Below are 26,383 nucleotides of genomic sequence, written 5' to 3'. Positions count from 1 at the left end.
ATTCAACAGAACACAGTGCTAATCTCTAAGCAAAAAATAAATAAATAAATAAAATCAGAATAAAATAAAACAAAATGAATAAAAGTATTTTGATTACCGGAAAACCAAAAAAACTGAACAGCCTTCAGTGGAATAAGAGGTTTATTTACTGTAAACCATTTCCGAACTGTTGCCTTTCCAATTTTCATCGTTGCAATCTACAGAACAAAAAGTCAAGATTTGTTAGTGGATAACGAAGTACGTCATATTTAAAGAAATTGTCAGACTGCTAAGTGACTATTTTATCAATAAAGCACAGCTGATATAATCACCGTCCTCCTCAAACTACGTGGAAAATACCTGAATTCGAATCCCGTCAATGACGAGAGGAATTTTTATACGGTGCAGTATGGTCTAAGTCGTTGAGACCCCTACAACCCAACCGGAACAACTAACAGCAAATAGCCGCCCCTTATAGCTCTGAAAACAGCTTCGATGCATCGTTTCATCGACTGAACGAGTGTTGTGCCACAAGGATGCTGGTCCATGTGTTGACTCAATTGCATCTCGCAGTTGTTGCAAATTGAATGGTTGCGGATCTTTGCTCCAAAGAGCTTGTTCCACCTCAACCCACAACTGCTGAATGGGATTGAGATCTGGTGACTGTGGACGCTACCGTGGTAGGCTAAATTCACTCTCATGTTCCTAGAACCCGTTCTGTGCAGTTCTGGTCTTATAAAATTGGGAATTATCCCGATGGAAGAAGCTATTCGCAGACAGACACACTGAAGCTTTTATTCTCATTTTTGACAAAGTTAGCGCTTTCCTTTGATCGACATTTTATTTTTTGTGTGAATTTTATTGTATTATGAATACAATATGAATTCATAAAATACAATGATTATTGTATGAATTTTGTTTTTTCCCCAATTTCACAATACAGTTAATTAATAACCAGTTCAACGAAATTATATGAGCATTATTTCAAATAAATTTAACACATAAGGTAATATTTACATATATGAGCGTGACGAATTAAATCGGTCATATAAAGTGCATCATCTTTGTTTTCCGAGGGCACTTATTTTTGATTAATTATATTTTCATACTCAGTTTAGATAAAATCATTAAACATTATTTAAAAGAATATTTTTGACGTTAAAAACGTTTTTACTGGCGTTATTCCATTTATTCCATTTTAATTTTAATGTTTTCATAAATGTTGCGCACATTTAAGAAATAAATGTGCACACAGCTTAAGAAATAGACTAGAACAGAACAATTGGTGGGTTTCATCAAAATCCAATATGGAGTTGTAATGGATACTCTTAAAAATATCAAACTTTTAGTTGACATAATGCTATAATCTCTTAGGTTTGTGCTAAGCACCAAGAAATTTAGGCTTCAGTAAATTCTGCTGTAATGCTGGATGAAAACCATAGATTTCCAAAAATATTTCCCCTGAAACTGATTTACGTTACGCAAAACACCCCTAAAATTCCTCTTCTCTTGGTCTCTCATCTGCGCGTGGTAGGACAGTGATTATACCCACTCAACTATTTTTCTGACCTACCTTGAGTAGTTTCTTACCTTTACTTTCAATTCAGCCACTGGTTTCTGGTGTCATCAACGTTGAGCATTCCACATCAGTCTTCTGTGATTATGCTGTCGCCCACACTGAACGAAGTACGCAAAAATCAAATTAATTTTGAGAAGCTCTTGTCCTGTACGTCCCCTTTTAAAACAACAACTGATGACGAGGATCGGTGCTTTCTAACTGGTGCAGTGGTCATATTTACCACGTTTCCATTAGGTGTATGTAAATTCAGGATATATCTGGCTGAACGTTGAGAAATTTCTTGATTTGTTTTCGTTTATCGCCATTAGTAAACGAGTCATCACGTGACAAATTTATGATTGTGACACCGACGTTGTAGCTGGAAGCTTTTGTCATTACGAGTTTTGGTAATGGCAAAACTCTCAACGTAGCAGCACAAAATAATAGCAGCACAAAATAGTTGTTTTAAGGGAAAACCAAAGTCATTATTACGAATTTTTATTATTACTTATTCCGTCCTTAGAAAATAGGTGAAACATGAAGTTAAAAACGCTTATATTACATAAAAAAGTACAGAGGATGCTGTACTGTAAAAAAGATATGAACCCCTTTTAGAAATGGCAACAGGGAAAAAAAACAGATGGAAACCGTCTACTGGGTTTGATAATATTAGGGTTGAGGAATTTAAGAACATTACTCTAAACTCTATACGTATGATCAGAATCAAAACAGAATCTTAAACTATATTCCATTAGACTCTATTGACTTAATTACAGTATTTTGAAATTGGTTAATATTTTGCTATATGCAATAAACAGTTTCACTATAAATTATTCTCATAGTTTAGATGGAATTCCAATGGCCTTCAAATACATTCTTTGTGGTACTCCCGTCCAATGTTCTTCTGGAAACATTGCTTTGTGGTACTCCGTCAGCGATTGCTTCATCCAATTCAATTATGGAATATTCCCGTCCAAATTTAAAATGACAACTATCACTCCTCCTCTAAAAGAATGGAAGGATTTGTCCCCTCTTAGTAAGATGGGACAAATCCCTTTGTAAGATCATTGAAAATATAAAATACTTTTATACTCTATTTCAGACTACCGGAAAAAATCCATTTGACTTTAATTTTGCATTGGACGATCCTAAAATACAGATAAAGTGTATTTGTAAGTTATTAGCGGCTTCCAGGGTTTCCCCTATATCCGCCGTTTCTTAGGCTTTTTGCCAAGTTGCCTGCTTAGAAAAGAACTTAAAAGAGCATCAAAATTTCACGTATATATTTAACTCAAAACAAAAAAAAAAAAAAAAAAAAAATGCATCTGATAGATGAAATATGTAATTAGGTGTGCATTAGTGTTGTGTTTGCGTTGTGTGTTAGCCGGCACCTGGCATTTAGCAGTAGGGGGCTGTGGCAGGTTTGTGTCACAGCCCCTCACTCCAATCCCTAGCCACATGGAGGCAGCCAGGATCTACTGTATCTTAAGAGGACACGGACTGATCCGGTCCTGTGGTTAAGTTTTTGGACGTCTGATGTCCCATCAAGTTAATCCTGTGTGGCCGGGTAATGCATCAGGGAAGGTCCCCTCAGAATTACCAGGGCACACTTTTTTGGTTTTATTTCCCCTTAGATATGAAATAAAATAAAATAAAATAAAATAAATAAAACAATTAAAATAAAGTAAAGTAAAATAAAATAAATAAAACAATTAAAATAAAGTAAAGTAAAATAAAATAAGATAATTAAAATAAATAAAATAAAGTAAAATATATTAAAATAAAATAAATAAAATAAAATAAATTAAACTATAATAATATAAGGACTATCATTTACTTTTCGATATCCCTACACCCCATCTCTCACAGGGCTCAGTCCTGGCCAAGAGTGGGAGGGATGTACTATTCCATCTCTTGCAGGGCTCAATCCTGACCAAGAGTGGGAATGAGGGGACAAAGTTTCTTCTCTTCCCCTTCCCTTCTTCTTTGTTGTTGTTCATGTCTCAATCTTTGCTTGTTGTCCATGTCATACTATTGTGACCTGGGAATTTCACCCCATTACCTCTGCTCACTTGATGGGCCTTTGGCTTTGGCAATGTTAGGGTTAACTGGCCTTATTGTGCCTGGTACTGTTGATGTGAGGTACAAAGTTTTTGGCCCTTGGTGTAATTTGTGATGTCAGTGTTGCAGTCAACCTGCTTTGTTCTCATTGGCACTTAACTGCTTGCAGGGTGAGCTGTCTGAGGCATGGGCACTGGGAATGTGATTCAGTGACCTGCCCCTTGATTTTATTCTGTCTCTCTTCTTCCCCTTTTCCTTCTACTCTCTTTCCTTCCCTTTCCTCCCTTCTTGTTGTCTTCTATGCCTCAATCATTCCTTCTTGTTCTTGCAGTGCTACTGTGATCTGGGACAAATATTCACTACTTCCTATACCTACCAGATGAGCCTTGGGCCCAGGCACTGGCAGGGTTAACTGGTCTTAGTGAGCTTGGCACTAATAGTTTGTGGTTCATACTGTGATCTAGGACACTTATTCACTACTACCATGATCTAGGACAATTATTCACTGCTTCCTATACCTACCAGATGTGCCCTAGGCCCAGGCACTGACAGGGTTAACTGGTCTGAGTGAGCCTGGTACTGATAATTTGTGGTACATATAAGGTTTATGACCGTTGTTGAGGTTCCCTAAGAAGGTACTATTGTAGTCAACATGTATTTTCTTAATGGTGCTAAACTACTTGTGTGCAGAGGGTTAAAGAAACTAGGGATTTGGGTAACTTTAACAGACATACTGATAAAATTACTGGCAGAACTTCCAAAACTGTAGGCTCCCCGAAAAAGAATCATTTTTGATTTCAATAATATTCAACTAATAAAAACAACTTATACTATGGCTGTTAATTCAATTCTGAAATATGTCTCTGAGTTTTGAACCCCCAGTAATAAATATTTATTTGATCAACTAGAGAAAGTTAAGAAGTCTATTATCGGGTTTCTTATGTATAAATCTAAATTAAATCCAATGAAGAGTGGTGTAAATTTTTTGCCTTATCCTCTCTGTATCAAAGGAAAGCTATTGCAGATTGTAAGTTTCTGCATTTATTATTCTCCAGTAAATTGGATTCCCCTGATCTGTTACCTCTGGTTAATATAGGGTGTCCATCTAGACCATTACGACATCAAAAACTTTTTGTTCTTCATAAATTTAGAACTGACTATTTAAAACTTGATTTTTAATAGAACATTCAAGTTTTTAAACTCTTGAAATATTTATGTTTTCAACGAAAGAACAAATATAAAAGCAGTTATTAATTGATATAATTCTGGTGAGCATCAGGATTCATAAATAACGTCTACTCCAAAATGAATAAAATTAAATAAAAATATAAAAATGGAAACTTTGGATACTGAGATTTAACCCCCACCCTTTTTCAATGATTTTGTTTTCTCCTCTCCTATCCTTTTTTAAATTTATTAGATGTAATTGATTTAATATTTAATTTGATATCTCTATTTTTATTTATTTTTTCCAGTTATTATTTTCCTTTTGTTTCCAACTGGATTCGAGTCAAGGCTCGAAATATTATTTATGTTTCAGGCCTTAAATATCTCCCACAGTACTTGTTGGAAAGAATTGAGATTTTGGAGTCGAGATATCTGGCGTTATATTTGCGTAACTGCCTAGTTCGATTTTGTAACCCTAGCTACAGGATGGTTATCACAAGCACAAATATTAAACAGCAAAATCGACAGAAAATGACTTTCGTAAACTTGATTAACAGTGCAAACTCTTTAGATATTCACCACCATCAATATCTATAATGCACTGCATACAGATCAGCTGCCACTGTGCTGTGTCATTGCTGTATTATGAGACACACAACATGGGAATCGACCACACGTGGCTGTCGTAGTAGACTGCCATGTCGAACAACCAGCCAAAGGTCACACCTACCCACGTGTGACTTTTAGCTGGTTGTTCGACAGCTTTTGAGCTAACCACGGTACATTCATGACACTACAGAACAGGAGCACTAAAAAAAAAAACTATTATATTTGGCCACCCGAATAATTAAATTCATCTGCCATGCTGTGTCTTATGTCTGTTAATTGCATGTGTTCTATGGTCGATTTGTCTGTTTGCTGGACGAAAAACCCCAGTTTCTGGGAGAAAAAGAACAGGAGCACTTGACCACGTTGGCCGTTGTAGAGATAATGGCACCTAAATTTCTTGTTCTCACAGTCATTCCAAGTTCGAAGTCGGAAAGATCTCGCCACCGTGTCATTTTCCCTCGCAGACACTCAAAAACTGATCGCCACGTGAGCGAACTACAATCTTTCACATCAATGCGTTGTAAATAATATCCATCGTGGTCCATGTTCTGAGCTGGGTCACTGTGCCGCGTTAGGTTAGGTCCAGTAAAGCTGTGACCAATTGTATGAAGAAATTTGACACTACAGATTATATCTAAAATAGACTGTGCAAGTTGGATGACTTACTAGAAGGTAGCGCTGGTGAATGGACTGTTTCTCCTTACTTCAAGGTGTTCTTGAAGTAGCGGGAAACAGCCCTTCAGAGTACGCTTCATTTGTCGAAACAGGAGTCATGGCCATTATTTTATTATTTTTTTTTTTAATGCGAGTGGAGTCTTTCTTCATATGAAGGAAGAACCTTCTTAAAATTGCTTCGTAGAATATTTGTATATAAGATCAGGCAGATGACTATTCTCGCGTTTAGACCTTGTACTAAAGATTTCTTGCCAAGGTTAAAGATGATGAGGAAATGCATAACAAGTTCGTGTGGACAAATGAAGTGCATTTAACTCTGATGTGAACTAAAGATTCTCAACCGGTATGAATCAAATTGTCGCTTTTTTCACATCATCAGACTCCATTCAATCCAATCACCAAAGTTTGGGTGAAATGCCAAAATATAGTTTTAAGATACTGACGGACAAGGTTATTCCACCTTTGCAAGATCGACAGACAACGGCCAAGGTAATTTTCACGACGACAGTTTACTGTACACACTCACTGGGTGACAAAGCAAACCAATTCTTAGCGAGCATTTTCCTTGCAGAAGTTAGAACATCAGTGCCCACACCAGAATAGAAAGCAGCTTTAATTAAAGAGGTAACAAACAACAGGTGAAATTCTGTAATCCAGCTGTTCCAATCCATCAGTGCCTACAGATCAGCACAGTGGCCCAGCTAACTACCCAGTACAACATAGGAACAGGAAGACCAATATCCATATGGACTGTACGCTGGACATTAGCTCATATAGACTATATCAGTCGACGGTAGTCACGGATACCCATGCTGACTGAGAGGCACAAGATACTGCACATTGCACTTGCACGTCAGCACCAACACTGGACCATCAACAGGTGGAAACCTGTTGCCTGGTTTGATGAATCCCGTTTCCAACTCTACCATGCTGATGGGCATATCCGTATTTAGAGAAAGACACATGGGTCCATGGCACCTAGATCCACTATTGGTGTCGGTTGGCTGGAGATGGTGGTTTTATGGTTTGAGACTCTTTTATTGGTATGCTTTGACTCCCCCGATCATGGTTAATCAATGGCTCGATGGGAACACCTACATTCTTATCGTCACAACTAAGTACACCCCTTCATGATGACAAAGTATCCAGACAACGAGCCATACCATAAAGCCCGGTAAGTTTCTAAATGGTTTCAGGAAGATGACAATGAATTCTCCATCCTCCTGTGACCACCCAACTCGCCGATATCAACCCAATTCAGCATGTTTGGGTTCTATTGGAAAATGACATCCGATGCTACGACTATTCACCTCACAATATGCGGCAATTGCTAGACACATGGTCAGCAGTACCATAGGATACCCTGCCACACCATGCACCATGTAGAATTCATACCACATGGTGTTGCATGGGCTATTGTGAGAGCAAAAATGTGGCCCCACGAGGTATTGGGTAGGTATTGTCAATGAAAAGTGAACGCACCTGTAACTATAATGACATTCACAAATCACACAAAAACAATTTGGTTTAACCGTAAACCAAGTTATAAATAAATCAAGTATTCCACCTAAGCCTAAGTACAGTTGTATAAGAATCACCAAAAAGATCACATTACAGAAGTCGAAACAAGGTGCTTAAAAATATGATCACATGACATCAGTACGGTGTATGATCCCTCCAACTGCTAAACAGGCCTGAAAGCGGTGAACCACTCTCAATATAAGGGTGCCGAAGATTAAGTGGCAACAAATTACATTCTTCCATTGGCACAGACCTCAGCTCACCAAGTGACCGAGGAGTTGGCTATCGTCTATTTAAGTCTGGTGATCTCAAGACTGCCGTGGCAGTCTTTGGATATCTTTAATTTCAAGATATTCCTCCAACACTTGAGCTCTATATGTAGTGGCGTTCTCGTGCATGAAAAGAAAATCTGGGCTCATCGCACCCCAAAAGGTCGCACATAGGGTTTGAGGATCTGTTCTCAGTACTTCTGCGCAGTCACGGTACCCCTATCAAAAACATGAAGAGGGGAGCGGAGTGTTGATCATTATTCCACCCCACACGAGGAGACCGTCTCCACCGTAAGAGTCCCTTTCTCCGATGTTGGAGGGATGGTACCGCATTCCACTTTTTCTTCAGACGAAAAAACGTCAGAATCTGTTTGTAGACTAAACCGGGACTCATCAAAGAATAGAACTATATCTCATTTGTTAAGGCTCCAAATCACATATTCATGGCACCAATTTGGACGAACGCTGTGGTGGTTTGAGGTTAATGGGATACAAACCACGGGCTTTCTTGTGTAGACTCTACTTGAATTAAGCCTTGTTATCACAGTGCGGTTGGAAATGTTTTCACCTGTGGCCACAGCAGCCTCACAAGACAGTTAATGACAGCACATCGTAGGGTTTCACTTCTGATCTGGTTGACGTAGCTCTCGAACTACCATGTCCAGCTCTTGTAATGGTAACTCTCTTGAAACTTCCTCCATAATTCCGGGACGACTAAGCGTGGCACATTAAGCCAACGTGCCACCTGCGTCTGCGAGTTCCCAACTTCAAGTCATCCAACGGCCCGCCCTCTCAAAGAATCATCGAAACGACGATGAATTGTCATCCTGAGTAGTGGAGATTGTATCAGGATTATTTTAATCTTCTTTTAACCTTTCCAACCCCGATAGACTGAAGAGAGAAAAAAAGAGACAGGATTGAAGAGAAGGGTTGAAGAGAAATATCAGATATAAGAAAGGGGTTTTCACACTATTCTCATTCAAATGTCATACTTTGGTTATGTTGAATCCCTATGGCCAAATGTCACTCGTTCTAATGTAGAGTCGTGGGTGCTGGACAGGCCCCAAGGGGTTTCCTGGAGTAGGCCTGCCCTACCCCACGACAACTACCCTCCAGTCTTCCTTTCATCTGGTGGTCTGTTAATTGGTGAGGACCCTTCTTCATCGGGCAGAGATCATTTGCCTTTAACCTGACGGGAAAAGAACCCTGCTCACCAAATTATACTATTTTTTTTTTATGTATACCCCAAACACGAAATGTATTAGAACCTATAGTACTTAGTACCGTGCATGGGTTGGAGGTTGAGAAGACGAAAGAAGATATTTGTTGACATTGGACTTGAACTTATGTAGACTGTAATTTTCAGGAAATACGTATGAAGGAAGGTTGTTCCAGAAAACGGCAGTTGAATGAATAAATGAGGAAGATGAAAAGTTGGTTCTGTGGGTTTGAAGTTGGACAGTAAATGGATGTTGGCTGGTGGCTGCACGTGTTCGGACTGTTTTGAAAGACAGAGCAGGAATTATAGAAGCCAATTCAGAAGAACGTGCCCATGGAAGTATCTGTAGAAGAGGCATGCAGCAGAAACAGTACGTCTATGAGAAAGCGAGTGGAGAGACTCTGTTAGAGATGAATCATTAATTAACCTAACTGCCCTCTTCTGAATGGAATCAAGACGCCTGAGAGAGGTTTTGGGGGCACCACCACAGATGTGGGAACAATATTCCATGGCAGGGCGGATTTGCGATTTATACAGAGTGAGCAGCTGTTCGGAAGAAAAGTAATGGCAAGAGCGAAAGAGAAAACCAAGTTTTTTAGATGCAGAGGAAGAAATATTTGTAATGTGCTTGTGCCAAGAGAGATTAGAAGTCAGGGTAATCCCCAAAAGAGATATATCATTTTGCCTAGAAATCGGAGTGTCACTAAAGATAAGCATAGGAACAGAAGAATCCTTTTTGCGAGATATAAGACAAGACTGAGTTTTAGAAGGGTTGAATTCAACTTAGTTGTCTTTCCCCACTGGAGAATTACCTGGAAATCGGCATTTAAGGAATTGGTAGCGAATATTCGAGAAGTTGAAGCTGGTTGAGCAGGGCAAGGTTTCTCAAACTGGAAAGTGGAATGCAATGTGCTAACATCAGCAAAACTATGGATAATATTTCCGATCAATGGAAGAAGGTCATTAATATACAAGAGGAAAAGAGTGGGAGAAAGAACTGAACCTTGGGGGAAACCGGCATTAGTGGAGAAGTTAGAAGACAGAGAGCCATCTACCATCACCCTCAGTGAGCGATCAGAGAGAAAACTGGATAATCAATTACTAAAAACAGTTGGCAAACCATAAGATGGAAGCTTGTTTAGAAGACCTTTATGGCAAACACGATCAAAAGCCTTTGAGATGTCAAGAGCAACTGCTTGTGTTTCAACGAACCTTTCCATTGAATTAGTCCATAAATGGGTAACATAAGCCAGAATATCACCAGTGGATCGACACTGACGGAATCCATACTGGCGATCGTTGATCAGACGGGAGGTTTCTAGGTAGTTTAAGAGTTGGCGGTTAATTGATTTCTCCATTACCTTAGAAAGAGTAGAAGTAATTGCAATGGGACGATAATTGGATGGGAGGGATTTGTCACCCTTTTTTAGGAACTCGCTGGATATGAGCAAATTTCCAAGCAGAAGGAAAACACCTTCGGAATAAGAAAGGAAAAAAGGCGGCAAAGAATAGGAGTAAGTTCAGGAGCACAGATTTTGAGAACAAGTGGAGAAATATCATCGGGAACTGGAGCTTTCTTAGCATCCAGATTCGTCAAAATCCTTCTGGCATCCTTCTGACGGAAGACCACAGGAGGTATTGAATAGAGCGTGTTGGGAATGGTGGGAGGTGTTTTATCAAGATCATTAATATATGAGTTGGAAGAAAAATGGGATGCTAGCAGGTCAGCTTTATCCTTGGCTGAAGTGACAACAGAACCATTTGGTTTGGACAGAGGTGGGAGCAGAAATGGGCAAAAGTTGCGGCCAATAACTTTGTCAGGAGACCAGAATGCTCGGCTACAATTAGGGCAAGAAGCAAGTTTTCTACTCTTAGCCCGTTCAAACTCCAGTTTGGACTCATTAATAACTGCTTTACAATTGTTGCGAGCTTTGGTGTAGGCAGAAAATGAAACTGAAGAATTAGACCCAAGCCAATTATGATATGCAACATTCTTCTCTTGAACAGCCTTAGCACGTCCTTTAGATAAAGGACGAGATTTTAGGAACTGACTGGATTCCATTCCTACCAGAATAATTTCACTGACACGATCTGAGCAAAAGTTGACATCAGAAGTTTTGAAACAGTAATCCGACCAAGGAAAACAAGAAAAGAAATTTCGCAGGTCATCCCATTTTGCATTCTTGTAATGCCAAACAACACGAGGTTGGGAATAGCCATGAGATAATGGCTCCACTGGAGAAGAGACAATCACAAAGTTGTGATCTGAAGTGCCTAAATGACCTTTCACTTCGACGGTGTACTTAGAAGGTTTGTTTGTGAGAAAAAGATCAAGTGTGTTGGGTGTATAGTTAGGATTTACCGGTATTCTTGTAGGTAAATGAACGAACTCTGAAAGGTCATTAGTAATTGCAAAAGCCTCAGCATCTCGACCAGCTGGGTCGGTGTGACTAGAAAACGGAAGCCAGCTGGAGTTGTGAACATTAAAATCACCAAGGAAAATTACCTCACTGTTAGAAAGGTTGGACTGGAGAAAGACAGGTTGTAAAGAGAGGAAGTCAAAGAGCTCCAAGTAATTAGTGGAGTTGGGAGAACGGTAGAGACAACAGATCAATTTGACACAATGAGATAGAGAGATTTTAAGCCAGGGAAGATCAAAGAGAGGAGATTCCAAATTGCCAAATCTCTGACAGGGAATATCAGAACGGACATATGCACAAGTACCACCTTTGAGGCGAAAGGAATCATACAGCAAATAATTTGGGCATCTGAGATGAGCACTAGTTGAATCAACCGATAACAGATTCTGTCAGAAAAAGTACATGGGGTTTGGCAGACTGCAAGTGGAAATGGACATCGTTGAGATTAGAATTAAGACCACGTATATTTGTGAAATGAATTAGGAAATGCTTGGGAGATTTAAATCTTTTTGCAGATAAGCTTACTCTATTAGTTTGACAATTCATTGTGTATTCAATAGTAAGAAAAAGCAGGTGGACATGCTGTATGAAGTAATGAAATTTTTGGATATGGTGTACACATGGTAAGAATATACCCAGATCCTTGACATAACGTGGCCTCGACAATGCTCCCCGCATACACACTAGTCGGACTCCCTCCAGTCACTATCTGGCAGAGTAGAGGTAGCAAGATTATATACTAGCTGATACGGAAGCCTCCTAGAGAGTTACCAATAGGTTCGGTACGGTGTACTAACTAGCGGCCGGCCTGCGAACACCGTTTTAGAGCTGTACCCTCGAAATGTAAGGAATATTGGATCTCGCCACAACGTTCATCATAACCTCAAAAGTCATCAATCATACTGCATGATGGAAGAGATGGGGAAGGGTTGAGCGGAACTTAGCTCTGGAGACTAAACTTGGGTTCCACCACTTCAAGCCTTCAATAAGCAAAGTGGTGGTATTGCACCGGTTGATGAGAGTCATCTACCACCTAGTACTGCCTGGTAACATAGAGGGGCGGCATTCTTCCATGTGTTGTTGGCGCCACACCTCGACCCCTGCTTACGTTGGTATAACCACCATGTACTTGTGCATGGAGGTTATACCCAGGATTGCTAACAGTCCCACCATCGTGAAGGTGGGCATAGGGAAGACAACTCCAGTTTACAGTGGGGCATGGGCATGCCCCACTGTAAACTGGAGTTGTCTTCCCTATCGGCTCCATACTTCTATCTATCTCCCCCCCAGTCTTCAGTCTCCCTCCCCACTCTACCTGCACGCTAGTGAACGCCCCACACAACCTAAATTCCACAAGTGAAAATCAATTTCGCCCACCATTTCTTTTGACCTCCTAGCACTTCCTCCTCAACGTGATCACATTTTTATTTATTTATTTTTATTTATTTTTATTTTATTTTATTTATTTATTTTATTTTTTTTTTTTATTTTATTTTTATTTTTATTTTATTTATTTTATTTTTATTTTTTATTTTATTTATTTTATTTTTATTTTTTTTTTTAGGTCCTAGCCACTGAAATCTCAGGAAATTAGGTGGCAGGACCTGCCAGAGTGAACTATATTCAAGTGGATACCTGGTCTGCCTCCACGGGGCGAAAGTGGGGCAACGTCGGGCCTCAGTAGAGGTCTGGCGGCTAAATGACCAGATGAACAACGGTACAAGGCATCACACATATACAAAGTCCATACACTTTTAAATCTCTGGCTTTTCCAGTAAACTGGTTCACATACAATGTAACCTACGCGGAGATGGGGGAAACCCCTGGTGCCGCTTGACCCTAAACACACTTTACACTTTACACTTTACATCGTGAAGGTGCAAGCTGAGGATTTGGCTGTCACAGACCGTCCGGACTTTGCCGAAATTGGGTCCGCTTGTTTGGCAAATATGTGAGAGAATGTCTGTGACAACCTCAAGGACCAAACCTATTTGAAAACTAAATAAAATTCTATCAATTTATAACCTACCTGCCCTATCTTAACCAAAAAAACTTATAATCTAAAGAGTGCTTTTATCCTTTCCCCATCGTTTTCTTTTTCGCTTAATTGACCATTTTATTTTCCCACAAAGCAATATTTCCACAAATACACATTAAAATAGCTTCTGCACCTGTACGTGCCATTAAAATGCAGCGATGCATGGAAAATGAGCTTGAACAACTGGCATGGATGAAACTGTACACACCCAACTATTATTCAAACAAATCTGCCCAATCAGTGAAAGCCGGTGTTTATCTTTAAACAAATGTCGTGTTCTTTATAAAAATATTAAACCGATCATAATTCAAAATACAGAGTTGGTTTTCCTTTTTTTTTTTTTCAGAAACTATTCGAACATCCACATAAAACTCCTTTGATACAAATTACTGATTATTCACCAATATGTGGGTGTGTGTGTGTGTGTTGGAGAATGATCACCAGAATAAAACTTTCTATAATTTCTCCAAAAGAAAAAAAATATCAATGGAAAATACTCGAGTTCGAGTCCCGTCGATGACGTGAGGAATTTTTATGGGTCTTTTCACAACGTGGCAGAGTTAGTGGGTCTCAGGGAAGGGTAGCATGGTTTTCTCTCCAAAACTCGGGTTTTTCGTCCAGCAAACAGAAAATCGACCTCAAGAACACACCCAATTTACAGACAATTACACGGAACAATATGGCCTTAATCATCGATGCTCTTAAAACCCTATTACAACAGCAGCAGCAGCAACACCTGATCCATCTGAGTACTACAACGTTTGACATGCTTTAACCTTTAACCAAACTGGTGATTGATAGGAATGAGCAGGAAACAGTTTGTTTATACTGAATGTTGATGGGGAGGGTTAAAGTCGAAGAAGGGAACACAAATACCTCTCATCATATCACGTAAAATTGATATAATAAGATAATATGAAATGGAATAATTATTTCGATAGATGTCTGTTAAGGACTGAACTGAAATCTTTAATTTTATTAAGATTATTTTTATTTAAGAAAATAAAATTAAATAAAATTTTATTTAATTTTATTTTCTTGAATAAATGAATACCGATCGATTGATTTAACAAAATCATTGCAAGAGTAACAATAAGTCTGTTTTTTTTTTCATTTAATCGACCGTTTTCTTTTTTCCAAGAAACATTACAAACAAATAGTTCCACTAAAACACATTCAAACAGTTTCTGCACCTGTACGTGTCACTAAAATGCAGCGGTGCGTGGAAAATGATCTAGAATACGCTCGTAACTGCCGTGGATGAAAATTGCCACACCCACACATTATTCAAACAATGAAAGCAATGAAAGTTGTATTTACCTTTAAATAAATGAATGAACGTTTTTCCTTATACTAACGTCGAATCTATCGACAGAAAACAAAATACGTAGTTTGTTCTCCTGGAAAAATCCTGAAAAGCGAAATAAATCTCAAAAGATGCTTGATTTCAATCTTAACTATTCGTACATCCACATACAACTCCTTTGACGCAAATTGCTGGTTGTTCAGCAATAGAGAGACAAGGCTGGCTTAAAGGAGGACCAAAAATCGAAAGAAGAGCAGGAAAAAACAATGTTAAACAAAAGAATTCTATATAGGAGAGTAAAGTCCGAATTTTTGACCGTTTAAAAAATTATTAAAGCAATCTATTTATCTCCTAATTGTTTCTCTTAGTCCACCATCAGGAAGTTTCTTTCGATTTCTAAACTCTGAAGAAAAAGCAAATGCTTATCAATATCATATACCCACGTAATAAAGGGTGCCCACAAATCTTCATTATAAAACTAAAAAGTTTTTGGGCACTGTACATGATACAAGCCTGAAACCACGTCCAGGGGATAGAGAATACCTTCAAGTTTTTATTCACCAACCAGAATATGTGTGCACTGCAGAAGATGACAGCATAATTGCAAAACTATAATCATGGTGGAATTTACTGACACAATTCCGTCTTCTTGGTTTCGTTGTTGATCGACAGCTTCTGTACGGGCTGTAGCTTATATGGTTTCATTCTCAGTCAGCAAGAAACATGTTAAACACTTTTAACCTTGAAAAGTTAGGCTCATGACTGCCACATCTGGAATTCCGTGGGCTTCGTGCAAACCTTCTTCAAAACAGCTCCTCTGGGCCCTCACTTCCTCCGGGATGATTGCACAAACATACACTTTATGAATATCCACTTTATGAATTTTCAGCACCATAAGTGTGATATGGAAAATTCATAAAGAAATGTTGGTTTACTTCGTGGCTTCCTTCTAAACGCAGCCTTGGAAATTTACGCATAACAGCGGTCGAAGACTAACTCGTTGAATCAAAGCACGCACTGCACTTCCTCGCGGTTGCTAAATTGCACCTTGTTTACAGTTTTGTGATAATGCAGCCCGCATGTTTTTCAGTTGCTAAATAAAAACTTGAAGATATCCTCTATCACCTGGAAGTGGTTTCAGGTTTGTACCATGCACCCAATTCACACTAGCATTTTAGTTTTTTAAAGGAGGTTTGTAGACACCCCCTGTACCATAAACAACAGAATATAGTAGTGGACAAAAAAAAAAAAAGGAAACTAAATGAAAACTTTGAATCTATTTAACCAATTGTTAGTCGCCTCGTATTGGTCCATCTACTTCATATCTATTTGCTTCCATGTTGAAGAGAATAATAAAACTATTGATCTTTTTAAATGAGTGTCAATTTTTGTAAATCTGTAATCTTGTGCTAATGGTCCAGTAATCCTATCTCATTCTATCCTATTGGCTGGAAACGTTGGGCGAAAACACATGCATTTTCTTTATATCTAAATATGGATAATAAGATCATGGTTGGGTAATAGAAATTTGATATAATCCAGTGATATGTTTATATTTATCGCTATTGCTTTTAAAAGTAAAATAAATGAAGTTCGCTTAGTGCTGATGAAAGAAATGAGTAAACATTAACTGTAACTCATAAACTGTAAGAACACAATCAGATAAAATAGGAGATTTATTTAGAAAACAAGAATGATTTGTATTATGTTTATCACAAATATTGAAAGGCACGAAATGTGCAAAACAGGCTTTTTATTCATTTTGCTTATTGGAGGCTTGAAGTGGTGAAACCCATGTTTAGTTTCTAGAGCAAAGTACTAAGTACTATAGGTTTTGTACCTTTCGTGTTTGGGGGTTTCATTAAAAAAAATGTATTCTTTACATTATTAACATAAATATGGAGCATATGAAGCCGCCTGAGAGATCCGAGTATAAAGCAGTTTCCTTTTCACACAACGATAAAGGAGAACCACTACCTATTTCCGCTGAAATAATTGGGAGGATTGCCAACTAAAGCACCCCAGCTGTCATTTGGCAGTCCTCCCGAAGGAAGAAAAACACTCGAGTGGCTTAATGAAAATGGCTAAACACGACAGGATGACACGCAAGGTTTGTTAAAAGTTGTGAAGCAACCTTTACCGAAACTTAAAAAAAAAAAAAAAAAACATTACAAGCATCTTATTTTTATAATAGGCATTTCATAAAAAATATTTGTACTTCTAATACGCTGCAAAAAATTGCTTATGCGTTTATTTAGATTTCACTTTTTCTTCCTTAACGGGCAGTTAAAGGAAAGAAGGAAAATTTAACTTTAGACAAAGAGACGTGGTTGAATTCAACGAAGTGCATAAAAGCAGTCTTTTGTGACATTTTAAATTGTTCTGCTAATTCTGCTAATATGAATAATCTCGCCTTCATACATAATAATAAAAGCAGTTGCTCGTGTGATGCGATTGGAAGAGGGCGCCTCTGTACTTCCTGTTCACTCTACTGTTGCAGCGTAAACTTTTAATTTCGTTAAATTATTAATTTCCCCAATTTATTCCAAATCATTTATTTTTAAACAATATTTGAAACAAAAATATTGTCGGGCATCTCGTGCCTTTTTAGCTTCAGAATTAAACTTCTTTGATTTGAAATAACGTTTCTCTGCGTTATGTTGATTTACATCCAGTTTCTCTTTGAATTTCCCCATTATTTAGTTAAACGTGTGGTAAGAGTTTGTTCTCTCCTGCGTTCAGTCTATGAAAGTAATGAATAATCATTAAACGGCTGGAAGATAGACTCTTAGGGGAATTATGTGATACTTTTTGTGGGGGATATATGAAAAAGCGAGATCTTTATTTTTAAGTATTCTATTTATTTTTAGAATATTTATTTATTAGTGCATTTATTTATTATATTATTTTATTATTAAAATATTTATTTTTAAGTGCATCGATCTATTGTGGACAGCGAGGTAGCTATTCTTTGAGACCATGCACTAGTCCCACTCCTTTTCTACATGAATTTGAGGAATTTTTATAGATTCCTGTTTGTGCGGCTTGCAGCTATGTGTAGGCAGCCTTCAACTGCTGTGCAACTCGCGAGTTTAAAACTAGCTGTCACAAAGTATAGTTTCAAAATGACTTTTCGAAACATCCGGTTTTGATAATACAGTACTCGAATTTTCGATATGGAGTTATCTTGTTTAATGTAGTATAATAATATTTATCAATATTATTATACTATATAATAATAACAGCGCAATAATAGTTATTAGTATTTGTATTTAGTGTAGTAGGCTAGTTTTGAAAATCATGCTCTTTCTATTTTTACAGTAATAAGTACAGTTTATATCTAAACAACAAATACGTGAGCTGTACATTATTATGTTATTGTAGTGGGGTTTTAGGAGCATCAGCAACTACGGCCATATTCTCCGTGATATTGTCTGTAAATTGCGTGTTCCGAGGTTGCTTTTCTGTTTGCTGGATGAAAAACTCGAGTTTCCGGGAGATTAAAAACACATGCCACCCTCGCTTGAGACAGACTAACTCAGTCACGTTGTGAAAAAGGCCCGACATATTTTTTAAGCATCTGGATTTTCCAAGACGTACCTCTTGAAACTGTACATTTAATACCGTATTTTAAATTATTTAATGGTTACCAAATTTAAGGTATCCAGGAAACTTTTCATTATTTTTACATAACGCTTCCAACCGGTTCTGCAAAACAAGTACGTAACCCCTCTACTCCTACTCAAAGTCACATGAACGCTCAAAGTCGTGATCAACCACGTTCACAAATAAAAAAGCAAGATAAGCATGTCAAAATAAAGGTTTAATAAGGAGGTGGCTATTCATAAACTATGTAAAACAAGGAGAAAGGAGGGAGGCTAAAGGAAATCTGTCTCACTAAGCCTTGAGAATATTATACAATAGTGTCCTTCCAAAAAATAAATAATGTGCCTTGGAAGGAAGTGTTCAAAGATTTATAAACGTGCAATATGTAATTTGTGATTGGCTGCTATATGTCAAGATTGACTTTAAGTAGTGTTAACCAATCTTTCTACAGAACTAAAAACAACGCCCGATTCTGGATCAATTAGGAATTCATCATATTATTTTGGTTGTTTCTACATTAGGGGAGTTTTATGGTGAAGAATTTGTTATCCTTCATTGATTGAACGGTCACCAATTCAAGGTCATTCGCGCAACTCTCTCCTGCAGTTTATAAATTGCAGCATTTCCATAATTGAAGCTTTTGGAAATCGCCTGATTTTCGTTTATAATGTAGTCGATTTGGTTCAACACAAGCTGACATTTAAGCTTCCATCCAATGTAAACGTCGCCAAATTACCTAAGACAGTCTTTACCAGCTATAATTTGGAAATTTTATCCTTTGTAGCGTTGCCGACATTCTTCTCAGCTACCTCAGTTTTCTTTTCCTCTCTTTCTTTTTCAGGTTTCATTTTTTCAGACGTCTCACCTGTGAATAAAAAGGGAATTAAATATTATTTAATTTTTTCTTTTCTTTGCATCATTAACGGCATTAAACAGTATTAAAAGTCTATTATTATTATTGGAGTAAGTGCAGTTCATTCTGACTTTTTTTGTTATCTTAAAGTAAAGTCTCTCTCTCTCAAAGATTCACTCCCTTGGTACTCACCATACTAAAAGGGAAAGTTTTCGGTACGCACCTGATCCTCCCAGTCTGTTTCTATGGCACAATGGCAGAAAAAAGTGGTAAATCCCAGCGTACAGCAGTCCCAGTATCCCAGATGATATTCCAAGAATTCGAAAAGCTACTCGTGATCCATACTGAGCCATCAGATTTCCTCCAATGAAACTTCCAGATCCTCGCCCTGAGAAAGTTTAATTTTGGTGAAAATTTGTGGGAATGATTTTAGACTGTAATATTTTCTTAAAAGTTAAATAATTGAAGTATTGTGTTTTAACGCGTAATACAATATTTCTTTGAGTTTGTTAACACCTATTAAATATTATTTGTTCAATGAAACAGTAGAAGGTCTAAAACTAATAAATAATATTCTTTTTCAGCCCAGGTTTGATAAGAAGATCTGCCGAAAGATTATAGATAGATTAATTCAAGATTTAAGACGCTGCAAGGATTTTGGGAGAAAATTTTTTTATCAGAGCAGTCCGCTCTAGCAAGAAGAAGAAATCGTGTTTTGCAGGGATGGAATACTTTTGAACAGCAGTGATGCAGGTATTTGCTTCTGTCATTGAAGAAGCAGTAAGGAGTAAGATTCAAGGAATGCTAGATGGGACAGGGGCAAATGTTATTATTATAATTATTACTAAATAGACATTTAAATAAGAGGTCTGTTCAATAAAGAATGATCATTCTTTTTCATAACATACATTTATTAATTATCCATATTTTGATGATCCTTTTTACACTCCAATGTTTCTGCCATTCTTCGAAAACATTGTGGGAGCCAACTTTTTGGAATGTGTTTGAGAATCGCCTCCAGTGTCTTTACAACTTCTTCTGATGACCGGAAACATTTTCCTCGCAGCTCTTTCTTTAACTTTAGTTATAAAAAATCTCTGGGTGCAAGGTCAGGGGTCTACGATCTCAAGGAAAATTATCAAATTTTATTCAGTCACCTCATATCGAATATTCTACTGTGAGGAATCTGTTGATGTATCTGTGGAGCAGAAGATCATACTGCTGAAGCATACATGGGAATTGGTAAAAGACAAAGCTGGATGTATTTAGCGATAAAATCTTTATTATTAATACCCCGAAGTTCCTGTCACATCATCCACATAGACACAAAAGTTCTTCATGATTGAAAGTGAGGTTTTCATCCCAAGTAAGCCCCAGGTCAGTATTAAATCCCACCTTCTGAACCCGGTTGCCAATGGCAACCGGGTTCAGAAGGTGGGTTTAGTTGCTTTTGCCCTTAAAACACTCGCACACACGCACACGGAGAGACACGTTGGCTTCTTCTTTAGAAACATTTCTACGTACGATTACTTATAATTACTACCAAACAATGAACAGCAAACCTCCATCTGTATGACACTCGAAGTCGTTTATTTTTATGGCAAGTCTAAGAGGTCAGTAACTTAGTTACAATAACATCTATTACATAGGCTTACGCTAATAACTTTGCCTAGAGCACAGATATTTGTAAGTCACGATACATTTCCATTACGTAGGACATTATTCTTCGTAAAAAGCAATGTTTCGTGCACTGAAAGAACAATTAGCAAAGTATTACGAAAAACGCTTTTGCCTGTTTGAAAACATCACTTGGTATCATTCAAAGCCACGAAAACACTGATCAAAAACTGTATATAGCCAAAAATAGCGTCTCCTTTTCTGAGTTATCTCAAGTTCTGTGTCCGACGTTAGATCCGTGTTAAGCACTGTCCCCAAACAACTAAGGCTAGGAGGCGTCAATATATTGTGGCTCTGTAATCTCGGGCATTCTTCGGTCTGGTTTGCCTGAGACTGAGTAATTCAGCAAAGTTGTGAAAAAAAAGCCCATAAAAGTTCCTCGTCTCATTCACGGGATTCAAACTCAGACTTTTTTTCCCAACCGGTGTGGGAAGACGATGATTAAAATTACTGCGCTACCCCCACGAGAGCTTGTGTGTCATGACAGTATATTCGGTGATTCCCCCCCCCCCCATATTAAGGTAGGACTACCTAATAGCGAGTAGTATATGATGGTCCATGTTGACTGAATTGATCCCCACAATTTTTGTAGACTGGATTGGATTGGATGGTCGCGGATCTGTACTCGGAAAAGTTCCTTCCACTTCATCCCACAGGTGCTCCACTGGATTGAGATCTGGCGACTGGAGAAGCCATTGCAGTAGGAAGAATTCATTCTCATGTTTCTGGGTTCAGTTCTGTACAATTGTAGCATGCGACATGGCTCATTATTCTGTTCGAATAATCCATTCAGAGATGAATATACTACAGCCATGAAGGGATGTAACCAGTCGGAAACAATTTACAGATAAACTGACACCCAAATGTTGCTCTACTGGTATCAAGAGTCCTGATTCGCACCTCAAAACACTCCCCACATTATTACTGTCTCAATCCTGCATTGTTGAAACCTGGCAGGATGGATCTATGGACTCGTGCTATTTTCGCCATATTCTGATCCCCCATTAGTGTTAACAGCGGAATTCAGGATTCTTCAGATCAGACAGTACCCTTTTGTCTGTTTTTTTTTTTTTTTTTTTTTTTTTTTGCTGACTGGAGTAGAATCTGGCTGGGTCCTGAGGTGCGAATCGGATCCGTCATAAGGTACGATGAGTTGTGCGTTCTGAAATTACTATTTGGTTAGTACTGTTGTAATGGATTGTTATTTGACTGAGTGTAGCCTTTCACAAGTCCTGACAACTTCCATTGGCCTCTCTCATCAACGATCTGTTTCCGACTTCAGAAGATACTCATACCGGCGTGTCTGTCTTCAACTACTATGCTTTCAAAGTCACTTTAATTTTTCGTCTGACTCATTCTCGCACCGAATTTCAAACAAACATCTTCCTTCCGTATCTCAGCTTCTTTGCTCGCCTCAGGGCTGCTGAATGCTCCTCATCTCTACAACTTAGCCTGCAATTACTTTCTCCAGCGTTCTGTACAAGTCATTTCTGGAACTCAGCAACTTAGTCGCTCTGTCTCTCGAGGATGCCCACAAGGTTCAGTGCTTGGTCCACTCGTATGAAATTTCTAAGGGGAACGCCTGCACCTTCATGGGCTTCAATGCAGATCCCACTGCTAACCGAGCGACCGAAAAGAAAAGGCTCACTGCTCACCTCACGCAAATATGGCAATCTAGATGGGACAACCCTTCCAAGGGAGAGATCACTAGGAAATTTCTCCCCAACGTGGAGAAATTGCATCCGAAGGCCCCGCTGTGGTTCTCACTGGGCCTCTATACAACCTTTCTACTTACCGGACACGGAGCATTCAAGGCAAAACTCACAGCCCTGGGCATCACAGAGGACCCTGCCTGCTGCTGTGGAGAGTCTGAGAGCTGGCAGCATCTCATGTACGATTGCCGGCTCTACGATGACCTTCGCTGCCAGCCATCTCCAGGATCACCTTCTTGCCCAGAGACAGAGAAAAGCACCTACTCGACAGTAAAGAGCAATACATTGCATTCTCCAAATTCGCAGAAGACCTCTACAAGAGGAGACGTACCCTCATTGTACAACAACCAAACCGTGATCAACAGCAATAAAACTAATTCAAGCTGAGAACTGATAACGACGAAGTGTCATGACTGCCGCATCGTGGACCCTACAAGGAAACGGATTCTACTAAGAATAAAGGACACGGCTTACAACCATTAGAATGACCACAACCCTAGACTTTTCAAAGGAATACACCGACCTGGATCGTGCAGTTCACTGCCACCAAGCCATTTTGGCGAACAAAATCGAGCACCTGACTCGATTACTTTAAACCCAAACCCAGGCGGGAAGAGGGGAGACACCCTGTCCCCCCCTCTCTCCGCCGACCCTCCTTTTCCTTCTGGTGAGGCATATATGCATGTATATATATATATATATATATATACATGCATATATATATATATATATAAATATATATATTTGTATATATATATGTATGTATATTCTGCCTCCACGGGGCGAAAGTGGGGCAACGTTGGGCCTCAGCTGGGGTCCAGCGGCTAAATGACCAGATGAACAACGGTACACGACACCACACAAATACAATTCCCACACACTTTTAAATCTCTGGCTTTTCCAGTCAACTGGTTCACCCACAATGTAAACTACGCGGAGATGGGGGAAACCCCTGGTGCCGTTGGACCCTAAACACACTTTCACTTTCGTCTAGGATTTAGTTCTAGATGAGTGGCTTCTCCATTCAACTCCTAATGCTTCTAAAATAGCACATACCGATGATCTAACCCTTCTTGTACTTGGTAATTCTCGTGCTTCTTTGGATAGTACCGCCAGTAGCATTATGAATGATCTGTGCTTTTGGTCCGTTATTAATAAACTTACCATTTCTCCTAACAAGATTAAGCTTCTTTACCTTAAAGGCAACCTTAACATTTTCAGGTCTCCGACTGTTAAACTATTTGGTCGTTCGTTCTCTCTCTCCACGGTTGACTCACATAAAGTTTTGAGTATTATTCTAGATCGCAAGCTAAACTTCCAGAAGCATATCTTGCACCTTCATGATAAAATAGCCAAGTATACATCTATGCTTGTCCGTCTTTCGCATCAACCCTGGGGTATTAACCATCGTACCCTTCGTCTTTTATGCAAAGTGGTGTTTGTTCCGATTTGTACCTATGGCGCTGGCGCCTGGTTTTGGTATACTAAGAAGGTTGCCATCCAAGAGAAACTCTCCTCTATCCAAAGACTCTTAATAATGAGTCGTACCTGTCGCACTGTCTGACAGCTGCGCTCCAGGTTTTAAACGGTTGCCTACCTCTAGACCTCCAGATTGCTTATCGAGGTTTGTGCCATTAGACATGCCATTCCAGTTGACTTTTTAGACTTCACTGTTAATATCCACTGCGATTCTAAAACCGAAAAACCTCGTTGCTAGAACCACCTATTTCAACTCTGGCAAGATCGGTAGTTTTCTTCTTCCAAAGGTATGGTCACAAGAAAGTTTATTCCATCTGTGTCCTTTGCCTTACAAAAGTCTATTCTAAAATGGTTCAGTCCGAATCTCCGTACTCTTTTTTCTTCTAACTGGCCATGGTTCCCTTCGTGCTAAACTTGCTATGGTTAATCTGTCTGGTTCACCCCCGTGTAACTGTGGCAGCCCAGAAGACTATCAGCATGTTCTTTTCACCTGTCCATATTATTTGATTCTTCGTCAACCTCTGTGTGTCAACCATTTTCTCCAGGCAATCATCTTCCTTCCGTATCCGTCGTCTCTCTTGGACTCCAAATAAAAATTAGTTTCTGCAAGTTTTTGCACATGCTTTCGCCAGACTTTTTTTTTTATGTTCTTGAGTCAGGGTGGCACCTAGGCAAATGCCCATTTCTACCTTGAACACCTGCGATAGCACAAAAACTCTGTGAAAAGGCCTGAAAGAAGTGTGTCAGGCCACTTCGAACTAGCGAGCTGCCAACACCCAGGCAGCCGCCGGAACTACTCCTATTCCAGCTCTACCTCCAGTCCAGACCAGTATCTCCATCTTCGCCATCTGATGATACCACCACCATCGTCACTAGCACCATTTTTTAGCTCAAATACCATCTTTACCACCACCTTCGACTTGGACAGTTGGTAGTCAAACTTGTACGATGCCGAATGATATCACAGTGTCTTCTATCTTCTGCTGGCCTCAGGCCAGTCCTGAGGCAGTATCATCTGCTGGCACCACCTTGCACTGGTGCGCGATTTTTATTCATTTTATTAACTTATTTTCACCTTTATTTTTTCTGAATTTTATTTTTATTTTATTTACTTATTTTCATCTTTAAGTTTTCTGATTAATATTTTTTTTTCAAAAAATTTTTTAATATAAATTTTTATTTCTTTAACTTTTAATTCTTTATTTTTAAAATTTTTATTAATTTACTGTTTTATTTTCCATTTGTGTAACTATATAATGGCGTGGAGCATGTTTTCGTGGCATAATTCTGATCTCTCGATAGATCATATGTGGTCATCTTTGTGGATCAGGTTCGCCTGGCAATGTTGCACATGTACCCTTATGGACAAGGCTATTTCAAGATAACAATGAGACCATCCACCGCGCCAAATGTGCGAAAGACTAGCCCGAGGAATACTCCACTCATCTGTTTTGGGCAGTCGAATTCCCTAGATCTCAGTCCCATTGAGTACATGAGAGCTGAACTGGAAAGGTGTGACTCCTGGTCTCACTTTTACAAACCTTGTTTACTCTGTGCAGAGTCCTATCGGAGTAGTGATTCGGACGGTTCAATACGTTGTTCGTTCATCTTTATAATAAAGTGACCAGGAAGTATGATTATTAATAATGAAGTATTAACACATACAAGGTCACTGTTAATTTGTAGTCCCTTTTTCATCTTATATAACCACCTGTTGTACAATTTTAGATTAAAGTTTGTTTCTCTTAAAACAGAGTTCCATGATTACTGATAACAATGCAAAAAAAATCATTCATTGGTAAGTATACTGTAGTTTCAGAGTTAAAGAGAAACATTTTTATTGGTATAGATCTCAGCAGTCAAATCAGCAAAATATACGAGAGCTACCTGAGACTCAATAGCACAACTCATATCAACATTTTAAACTGCAGGTGGACCCTATAAATATCATATTTCTAGTCTTACCTGTGCCGTAATGGATACCTCCAACGATTCCTTGCATGGTTGCTATGAGACCAACTGGAGCAAGGGCATCACTGTATGTGGCAGCAGCAGTCCACAAAAGCTGATAAGTGAGGGGCTTCATGACCTCATACACCAACACCACCCATGGATTGTACATGTACGACAATCCAAATAAACGAATGAGGTAGACAAAGAAAGTCATAACCAAGACGTTCACTCTGCCAAACCTCTTGATGATCCATCCTGATATCATCAACACTGGTATGCTG

The 26,383-nt window shown here is 38.8% G+C and overlaps 1 protein-coding gene across 1 annotated transcript; it reads right to left on the bottom strand.

Moving 5' to 3' along the window:
• Nucleotides 1-98: 98 nt before the first annotated feature.
• LOC150076291 (major facilitator superfamily domain-containing protein 6-like) lies at nucleotides 99-26,383 on the bottom strand. The gene is made up of 4 exons (XM_090387716.1): nucleotides 26,115-26,383; nucleotides 19,505-19,669; nucleotides 19,181-19,293; nucleotides 99-197 (listed from the first exon to the last, which is right to left on the bottom strand). The coding sequence occupies exons 1-3, from the start codon at nucleotides 26,365-26,367 to the stop codon at nucleotides 19,184-19,186; spliced, it is 528 nt and encodes a 175-aa protein (XP_090243842.1). The 5' UTR covers nucleotides 26,368-26,383; the 3' UTR covers nucleotides 99-197; nucleotides 19,181-19,183.

This window comes from Mastigoproctus giganteus, chromosome 13 (genome assembly GCF_048544385.1).
Source record: "Mastigoproctus giganteus isolate SK-2022 chromosome 13, ASM4854438v1, whole genome shotgun sequence".
NCBI classification, from domain to species: Eukaryota; Metazoa; Arthropoda; class Arachnida; order Uropygi; family Thelyphonidae; genus Mastigoproctus; species Mastigoproctus giganteus.
The sequence above is the reverse complement of the archived record's forward strand: the minus strand, read 5'-3'. Positions and strand labels throughout refer to the sequence as shown.